Genomic DNA, 10,651 nt, shown 5'->3' with positions numbered 1-10,651 from the left:
TGCCTCAACAAATTATGTTTTTTTTGTGAAATTTTTTATGTTTGGGGCATTGACTTCATGGGTCCATTTCCAAATTCTAATGGCCACCTTTATATACTGTTAGCTGTAGATTATGTTTCTAAATGGGTGGAAGCAATTCCTACCCATACTGATGATGCTAACACTGTTGTTTCCTTTATTAGAAACCATATTATTTGTCGCTTTGGATCACCACGAGCAATCGTGAGCGATCAAGGCACTCACTTTGGTAACAAGAGACTAACAGGTTTACTAAAGAGGCATGGGATAATTCATAAAGTATCAACAACCTATCACTCCCAAACTAATGGGCAAGCAGAGGTGTCTAACAAAGAGATAAAGCGCATACTGTAAAAGATAGTCAAGCCTCATAGAAAGGATTAGAGCACCAGGCTCCAAGACGCGCTTTGGGCATATCGGACAGCATACAAGACACTGATTGGGATGAGTCCTTTCCACTTAGTTTATGGAAAGGCCTGTCATCTCCCAGTTGAGTTAGAACACAAAGCCTTCTGGGCGGTAAAGGAATGCAACATGGACTATGAGAGAGCCGGAGCTGAACGGAAGTTGCAACTGCAAGAATTAGAGAACCTTCGCTTAGAAGCTTATGAAAACTCCAGGCTGTATAAAGAGAAGGTGAAAGCTGTGCATGACAAGAACATCAAGAGAAGAGAGTTCCAACCTAGGGACTTAGTCCTCCTTTATAACTCCCGAATACGGCTCAAGCCAGGCAAGCTGATATCCAGATGGGACGGTCCCTATCGAGTAGAGAGGGCGGAACCATACGGAGTCTTTCACTTGAGCCATCCTTCAAGCTCTGAATTTATTAAAGTCAATGGAAATCACTTGAAGTTATTCCATGGCAAAAAGATGGCGAAAAACCAGGAACTAGAGATCTTCCTCTTGGAAGATCCGCCTACAGTAGAAGACTAAGCTAGTGGAGTGTCCAACTTAAGGACGTTAAAGCAAAGTGCTAGGTGGGAGACAACTCACCATGGTATGATCGTTCCTTCCCCTCTCCTTAATTTCCTTCGTCAATAACTCTTCTCAATACTAATGCCTATATTTTGCATCTCATCTGAAAATTGCATATTGTATATAAAAAAGGGGGATTAAGGCATGCGACGCGCTCGCGTCATAGTGCCTTCGCAACATTGAAGAAAAGAAACAGAGAGTTACGCAGGAGTGTGGCTGGAGGCGTGCCTCTGGCACCATTTGACCCACGCGACTGTGTGGATGATGCAATCGCGTCATTTGTAAAATGGTCTCCCCACGCGTCTGCGTCAACCATGCGAACGCGTGCCTCTGCAATTCGACGTAAAAGGGTGTATTGCAGTGAGTTGCGCTAGAGCTAGGCTGAACCTGTGCTAACCGCACAAGCCCTGCCGCATGAACGCGTGCCCCACGCGACTGCGCCATTTTCATAATTTGGCCATGCACGCGATCGCGTCAACCACACGACCGCGTCACCCTGAAATTTGGCAATACATGTTTCACACAGAGAGTTGTGCGAGCGCGAAGCTGCCCTCACGCCACTAGCGCAAATCATGTCACGCATCCGCGTGACCAACGCGTCCGCGTCACCTCATTCAAGGGCTGTATGCGCGACCGCGTGACCCACGCGTCCGCGTCATTTGCGCCGCCCAACTTATTCAAATCTGCCAGATTATCTTATCTTTTCTTACCCCAATCCTACTTTTCCCCCTTCTTCCTTCTCCCTTCTTCATCCCTTCTACTCCCTCTTTCTCACCACCATTATCAAGATTTTTCTTCTCTTCTTCCCTCCCTACTTTTTTATTCTTCTTCTTATTTTCATGTTTTCTTTTTCTTTCTCTTCTACTTTTCCTATACATGTTTTCTTTTTCTTTCTTTCTCCTCCTATTGGTGTTGGAGATTTATTTGGGTCATTATTTTTATATGTTGCTTGTGGATTGTTTAGGACTTGTTTAACAGTTATATATTATTCTTATAGGGTTACTTGCATGTTCAATTTAATACTTTCCGTATCTTATTTAACATGCATGCTATGTGTTTGTGAAAACGCCCATATGGCATTGTGCACTATTTTTAGATTTCTTTTAATCTACTACTCTAAATGCTTATTTTTCACAAAACCCTTTTTCTATTTTATTAATTTTTATATAATTGTTATTACAAATATATTGTTAGTTTGGAAGACTTGGTAATCTAACTTGGACATTGAATGCTTGATCTATGCTACTCATGCCCTTGCCGACATGCCAATAAACACCTTGCATTTAACTGTCATCACATGCACTTGCTATACTTCCGTTGTTGATTTTTTCACATGTAGTCATGACCATGTGTTAACATTATTATTCCTTTCTGTGCATTGATTACCACCTTTCCCATTCTTTTCCTTGCTATATCCCTTGAAATGTTCATGTCTTTACTCGTTTCCTTTCAGGATGGCCACCAAGAAAGGCAAAGAGAAAGCTACTCCCACATCCACAGTAAGGAGAGGAACAAAAAGAGCATTAGTGGTAGAGCCATCTTCAACTGCAGTTAAGCCCTCAACAAAAAGAATTAAAAGGATTATAAAGGTCGATGAAAAGGAGAAAGCCTTCCCAGCAAAGGACACTGCACGATTTCCCAATCACTACTGTGAGCCATGACGGTCCCGACTGTGGAGATACTGCCACCAGCCCACCCTTGTTCCTGACAGATGGCACCGAGGACGGTGCAAAGCCTTAAGTGTGGGGAGGTCGGTCAGTACCTGACTTTCGGAGGTAATTCTTTCCCCTAACACCAATTTCTTTTTCTTTAGAATATGATAGATTACATAGTAGTAGGTTAATTGCATGCATGTTCTACCTGATTGAAAAGATAATAAGTTTCTTTTAAGACCATATTTTTGAAAATTTCACTAATTTAAATCAAAACATTTATGTTAAATTTGTTTGAAATTGAAATTGGAACATGGTTTTCAAGCTAAAAACACACAACCTGTGAGACTTTGAGCCTAAATACATGGTTACACTATTTAACCACAAATATCTTTTTCTTGTGTATCTACTTCTCTATCATTGTAATCTAAATTTTGTTTTATCCTATATGTCCAATGTTAATGTGTTATATGCATGCATATGATTGAGGCCATTGCTTGTTTAGCTCACTTACTGGTGCACGAAATTGTGATCAATACTTTTTAATACACAAAACAATCCCCGGTAATGGCTCCAAAGACTTGGTGCTCAATACCATGGCATAAACACAACTTCGCACAACTAACCAGCAAGTGCACTGGGTCATCCAAGTAATACCTTACGTGAGTAAGGGTCGATCCCACGGAGATTGTTGCTATGAAGCAAGCTATGGTCACCTTGTAAATCTCAGTCAGGCAGACTCAATTGGGTATAGTGATAAACGAATAAAGCATAAAGATAAAGATAGGGATACTTATGTATATCATTGGTGAGAGCTTCAGACAAGCGTATGAAGATGCCTTCCCTTCCGTCTCTCTGCTTTCCTACAGTCTTCATCCAATCCTTCTTACTCCTTTCCATGGCAAGCTTATGCAAGGGTTTCACCGTTGTCAGTGGCTACCTCCCATCCTCTCATTGGAAATGTTCAACGCACCCTGTCACGGCACGGCTATCCATCTGTCGGTTCTCAATCAGGCCGGAATAGAATCTAGTGATTCTTTTGCGTCTGTCACTAACGCCCCGCCTTCAGGAGTTTGAAGCACGTCACAGTCATTCAATCATTGAATCCTACTCAGAATACCACAGACAAGGTTAGACCTTCCGGATTCTCTTGAATGCCGCCATCAGTTCTTGCCTATACCACGAAAACTCTGATCTCACGGAATGGCTGGCTCATTTGTCAGGCGAGCACTCGGTTGTCAGGTGATCAACCATGCATCGTGTATCAAGAATCCAAGAGATATTCACTAGAGCCTCAGATGCTTGTAGAACAAGAGTGGTTGTCAGTCACCTTGTTCATGAGTGAGAATGATGATGAGTGTCACGGTTCATCACATTCATCAAGTTGAAGAACAAGTGATATCTTGGACAAAGAACAAGCGGAATTGAATAGAAGAACAATAGTAATTGCATTAATACTCGAGGTACAGCAGAGCTCCACACCTTAATCTATGGTGTGTAGAAACTCCACCGTTGAAAATACATAAGAACAAGGTCTAGGCATGGCCGAATGGCCAGCCTCCCAAATGATCTAAGATAGCATGAAACTCAAAGATAGCTACCAAGATGTCAAATACAATAGTAAAAGGTCCTACTTATAGAAAACTAGTAGCCTAAGGTGTACAAAGATGAGTAAATGACATAAAAATCCACTTCCGGGCCCACTTGGTGTGTGCTTGGGCTGAGCAATGAAGCATTTTCGTGTAGAGACTCTCCTTGGAGTTAAACGCCAGCTTTTATGCCAGTTTGGGCGTTTAACTCCCATTTAGGTGCCAGTTCCGGCGTTTAACGCTGGAATTTCTTGAGGTGACTTTGAATGCCGGTTTGGGCCATCAAATCTTGGGCAAAGTATGGACTATCATATATTGCTGGAAAGCCCAGGATGTCTACTTTCCAACGACGTTGAGAGCGCGCCAATTGGGCTTCTGTAGCTCCAGAAAATCCACTTCGAGTGCAGGGAGGTCAGAATCCAACAGCATCTGCAGTCCTTTTGAGTCTCTGGATCAGATTTTTGCTCAGATCCCTCAATTTCAGCCAGAAAATACCTGAAATCACAGAAAAGCACACAAACTCATAGTAAAGTCCAGAAAAGTGAATTTTAACTAAAAACTAATAAAAATATAATAAAAACTAACTAGATCATACTAAAAACATACTAAAAATAATGCCAAAAAGCGTACAAATTATCCGCTCATCACAACACCAAACTTAATTTGTTGCTTGTCCCCAAGCAACTGAAGATCAAATAAGATAAAAAGAAGAGAATATGAAATGAATTCCAAAAACATCTATGAAGATCAGTATTAATTAGATGAGCGGGGCTTTTAGCTTTTTGCCTCTGAATAGTTTTGGCATCTCACTTTATCCTTTGGAATTCAGAATGATTGGCCTCTTTAGGAACTCAGAATCCAGATAGTGTTATTGATTCTCCTAGTTAAGTATGATGATTCTTGAACACAGCTACTTATTGAGTCTTGGCCGTGGCCCAAAGTACTCTGTCTTCCAGTATTACCACCGGATACATACATGCCACAGACACATAATTGGGTGAACCTTTTCAGATTGTGACTCAGCTTTGCTAGAGTCCCCAATTAGAGGTGTCCAGGGTTCTTAAGCACACTCTTATTGCCTTGGATCACAACTTTATTTCTTTCTTTTTCTTTCTTTTTTTTTTCGGTTTTTTTTCGCTTGCCCCTTTCTTTTCTTTTTTTTTTTGTATTCACTGTTTTTTCTTGCTTCAAGAATCATTTTTATGATTTTTCAGATCCTCAGCAACATGTCTCCTTTTTCATCATTCTTTCAAGAGCCAATATTCATGAACCACAAATTCAAAAGACATATGCACTGTTCAAGCATACATTCAGAGAACAAAAGTGTTGCCACCACATCAAAATAATTAAACTGTTATAAAATTTAAAATTCATGCAATTCTTTTCTTTTTCAATTAAGAACATTTGTTTAAGAAAGGTGATGGATTCATAGGACACTCATAACTTTAAGGCATAGACACTAATGATCATAAGACACAAACATGGATAATATAAAGCACTAAAATTCGAAAAACAGAAAAAGAACAAGGAGATTAAAGAACGGGTCCACCTTAGTGATGGCGGCTTGTTCTTCCTCTTGAAGGTCTTATGGAGTGCTTGAGCTCCTCAATGTCTCTTCCTTGTCTTTGTTGCTCCTCTCTCATGATTCTTTGATCTTCTCTAATTTCATGGAGGAGAATGGAGTGTTCTTGATGCTCCACCCTTAGTTGTCCCATGTTGGAACTCAATTCTCCTAGGGAGGTGTTTAGTTGCTCCCAATAGTTTTGTGGAGGAAAGTGCATCCCTTGAGGTATCTCAGGGATCTCATGATGAGAGGGGTCTCTTGTTTGCTCCATCCTTTTCTTGGTGATGGGCTTGTCCTCATCAATGGGGATATCTCCTTCTATGTCAACTCCAACTGAATAACAGAGGTGACAAATGAGATGAGGAAAGGCTAGCCTTGCCAAGGTGGAAGACTTGTCCGCCACTTTATAGAGTTCTTGGGCTATAACCTCATGAACTTCCACTTCTTCTCCAATCATGATGCTATGAATCATGATGGCCCGGTCTAGAGTAACTTCGGACCGGTTGCTAGTGGGAATGATTGAGCGTTGGATAAACTCCAACCATCCTCTAGCCACGGGCTTGAGGTCATGCCTTCTCAATTGAACCGGCTTGCCTCTTGAATCTCTCTTCCATTGTGCGCCCTCTTCACATATGACTGTGAGGACTTGGTCCAACCTTTGATCAAAGTTGACCCTTCTAGTGTAAGGATGTTCATCTCCTTGCATCATGGGCAAGTTGAATGCTAACCTTACATTTTCCGGACTAAAATCCAAGTATTTCCCCCGAACCATAGTAAGATAGTTCTTTGGATCCGGGTTCATACTTTGATCATGGTTCTTGGTGATCCATGCATTGGCATTGAACTCTTGAACCATCAAGATTCTGACTTGTTGAATGGGGTTGGTAAGCACTTCCCAACCTCTTCTTCGGATCTCATGGCGGATCTCCGGATATTCACCCTTTTTGAGTGAAAAGGGGACCTCGGGGATCACCTTCTTCAAGGCCACAACTTCATAGAAGTGGTCTTGATGCACCCTTGAGATGAATCTATCCATCTCCCATGACTCGGAGGTGGAAGCTTTTGCCTTCCCTTTCCTCTTTCTAGAGGTTTCTCCGGCCTTGGATGCCATAAATGGTTATGGAAAAACGAAAAAGCAACGCTTTTACCACACCAAACTTAAAAGGTTTGCTCGTCCTCGAGCAAAAGAAGAAAGAAGAGAGTAGAAGAAGAAGAAATGAGGGAGAAGGAGATGGCTTATGTATTCGGCCAAGGAGGGGGGAAGTGGAGTTTAGGTTGTGTGAAAATGAAGGAGTGAAGAAGGGTATTTATAGGAGAGAGGGGGGATGGGGTTCGGCCATATTGGGTGGGTTTGGGAGGGAAAGTGGTTTGAATTTGAAGGGTGAGGTTGGTGGGGTTTTATGAAGGATGGATGTGAGTGGTGAAGAGAAAGATGGGATTTGATAGGTGAAGGGGTTTTGGGGAAGAGGTGTTGAGGTGATTGGTGAATGGGGGAAGAAGAGAGAGAGTGGTGGTGGGGTAGGTGGAGATCCTGTGGGGTCCACAGATCCTGTGGTGTCAAGGAAAAGTCATCCCTGCACCAATTGTTGCTCAAAATCACGTTTTGAGCTATTTCTGGCGTTAAACACCGGGCTGATGCCCATTCCTGGCGTTTAACGCCAGGTTCTTGCCCTTTTCTGGCGTTTAACGCCAGTCTGGTGCCCCTTTCTGGCGTTAAACGCCCAGAATGGTGCCAGACTGGGCGTTAAACGCCCAACTGCTAGCTTCACTGGCGTTTAAACGCCAGTGAATTCTTCCTCCAGGGTGTGCTGTTTTTCTTCCTGTTTTTCATTCTGTTTTTGCTTTTTCACTTGATTTTGTGACTTCTTATGATCATCAACCTACAAAAAACATAAAATAACAAAGAGAAATATATAAAATATAATCATTGGGTTGCCTCCCAACAAGCGCTTCTTTAATGTCAGTAGCTTGACAGAAGGTTCTCATGGAGCCTCACAGATACTCAGAGCAATGTTGGAACCTCCCAACACCAAACTCAGAGTTTGAATGTGGGGGTTCAACACCAAACTTAGAGTTTGGTTGTGGCCTCCCAACACCAAACTTAGAGTTTGACTGTGGGGGCTTTGTTTGTCTCTGATTTGAGAGAAGCTCTTCATGCTTCTTCTCCATGGTGACAGAGGGATATCCTTGAGCTTTAAACACAAAGGATTCTTCATTCACTTGAATGATCAGTTCACCTCCATCAACATCAATCACAGCCTTTGCTGTGGCTAGGAAGGGTCTGCCAAGGATGATGGATTCATCCATGCACCTCCCAGTCTCTAGGACTATGAAATCAGTAGGGATGTAATGGTCTTCAACTTTTACCAGAACATTCTCTACAAGTCCATGAGCTTGTTTTCTTGAGTTGTCTGCCATCTCTAGTGAGATTCTTGCAGCTTGTACATCAAAGATCCTTAGCTTCTCCATTACAGAGAGAGGCATGAGGTTTACACTTGACCCTAAGTCACACAGAACCTTCTTGAAGGTCATGGTGCCTATGGTACAAGGTATGGAAAACTTCCCAGGATCTTGTCTCTTTTGAGGTAATCTCTGCCTAGACAAGTCATCCAGTTCTTTGGTGAGCAAAGGAGGTTCATCTTCCCAAGTCTCATTTCCAAATAACTTGTCATTTAGCTTCATGATTGCTCCAAGGTATTTAGCAACTTGCTCTTCAGTGACATACTCATCTTCTTCAGAGGAAGAATACTCATCAGAGCTCATGAATTGCAGAAGTAAGTCCAATGGAATCTCTATGGTCTCATTTTGAGCCTCAGAGTCCCATGGTTCCTCATTGGGGAACTCAGTGGAGGTCAGTGCACGCCCATTGAGGTCTTCCTCAGTGGCGTCCACTTCATCTCCTTCCTCTCTAAATTCGGCCATGGTTATGGCTTTGCACTCTCCTTTTGGATTTTCTTTTGTATTACTTGGGAGAGTACTAGGAGGGAGTTCAGTAACTTTCTTGCTCAGCTGTCCCACTTGTGCTTCCAAATTCCTAATGGAAGACCTTGTTTCAGTCATGAAACTTTGAGTGGTTTTGATTAGATCAGAGACCATGGTTGCTAAGTCAGAAGTGTTCTGCTTAGAACTCTCTGTCTGTTGCTGAGAAGATGATGGAAAAGGCTTGCCATTGCTAAACCTGTTTCTTCCACCATTATTGTTATTGAAACCTTGTTGAGGTTTCTCTTGATTCTTCCATGAGAAATTTGGGTGATTTCTCCATGAAGAATTATAGGTGTTTCCATAGGGTTCTCCTAGGTAATTCACCTCTTCCATTGAAGGGTTCTCAGGATCATAAGCTTCTTCCTCAGATGAAGCATCCTTAGTACTGCTTGGTGCATTTTGCATTCCAGACAGACTTTGAGAAATCAAATTGACTTGTTGAGTCAATATCTTATTCTGAGCCAAAATAGCATTCAGAGCATCAATCTCAAGAACTCCTTTCTTCTGACTTGTCCCATTGTTCACAGGATTTCTTTCAGAAGTGTACATGAATTGGTTATTTGCAACCATTTCAATTAGTTCCTGAGCTTCTGTAGGCGTCTTCTTCAGATGAAGAGATCCTCCAGCAGAGCTATCCAAAGACATCTTGGATAGTTCAGAGAGACCATCATAGAAAATACATATGATGCTCCATTCAGAAAGCATGTCTGAGGGACTGGTGCGCGAAATTGTGAACAATACTTTTTCACAACTCAAATAATCCCCGGTAATGGCTCCAAGAACTTGGTGGCTCAATACCATGGCATTACACAACTTCGCACAACTAACCAGCAAGTGCACTGGGTCGTCCAAGTAATAAACCTTACGTGAGTAAGGGTCGATCCCACGGAGATTGTTAGTATTGAAGCAAGCTATGGTCATCTTGTAAATCTTAGTCAGGCAAACTCAAATATATATGATGATGAACGAAAATAACATAGAAGATAAGGATAGTGATACTTATGTATATCATTGGTGTAAGAGCTTCAGACAAGTGTATGAAGATGCCTTCCCTTCCGTCTCTCTGCTTTCCTAATGCCTTCATCCAACCCTTTCTTACTCCTTTCCATGGCAAGCTCGTGTAAGGTTTCACTGTTGTCAGCAGCTACCTCCCATCCGCGCAGTGAAAGCTAATGCACACACTCTGTCACAGTGCTGCCAATCACCGGTTTGGTTCCCTCCCCTACCGGAATAGAATAACTCTTTTGCGTCTGTCACTAACGCCCAATAGGTTACAGGTTTGAAGCACGTCACAGTCATTCAATCATTGAATCCTACTCAGAATACCACAGACAAGGTTTAGACCTTCCGGATTCTCTTGAATGCCGCCATCAGGTCCTGCCTATACCACGAAGATTCCGAAGAATCCAAGAGATATTCACTAAGCCTCAGATGCTTGTAGAACAAGAATGGTTGTCAGTCACCTTGTTCATGGGTAAGAATGGTGATGGGCGTCAATCATCACCTTCATCAAGTTGAAGAACAAGTGATATCTTGGAACAAGAACAAGCGGAATTGAACGGAAGAACAATAGTAATTGCATTAATACTCGAGGTACAGCAGAGCTCCACACCTTAATCTATGGTGTGTAGAAACTCCACCGTTGAAAATACATAAGCATAAGGTCTAGGCATGGCCGAATGGCCAGCCTCCCAATGATCTAAGATAGCTTAAAACTCAAAGATAGCTACCAAGATGTTCCTAATACAATAGTAAAAGGTCCTACTTATAGAAAACTAGTACATAGATGAGTAAATGACATAAAAATCCACTTCCGGGCCCACTTGGTGTGTGCTTGGGCTGAGCAATGAAGAAATTTCGTGTAGAGACTC

At 42.1% G+C, this 10,651-nt stretch overlaps 1 protein-coding gene across 1 annotated transcript; it reads left to right on the top strand.

Moving 5' to 3' along the window:
* Positions 1 to 552: 552 nt before the first annotated feature.
* On the top strand, positions 553 to 951 carry LOC130934503 (uncharacterized). Its single transcript, XM_057864067.1, has one exon. The coding sequence runs from the start codon at positions 553 to 555 to the stop codon at positions 949 to 951; it is 399 nt and encodes a 132-aa protein (XP_057720050.1).
* The last annotated feature ends 9,700 nt before the right edge of the window (positions 952 to 10,651 follow it).

This window comes from Arachis stenosperma, chromosome 6 (assembly GCF_014773155.1).
Source record: "Arachis stenosperma cultivar V10309 chromosome 6, arast.V10309.gnm1.PFL2, whole genome shotgun sequence".
Taxonomy (NCBI): Eukaryota; Viridiplantae; Streptophyta; class Magnoliopsida; order Fabales; family Fabaceae; genus Arachis; species Arachis stenosperma.
Note: the sequence above shows the minus strand (reverse complement) of the source record. Positions and strands in the feature narration are given on the sequence as shown.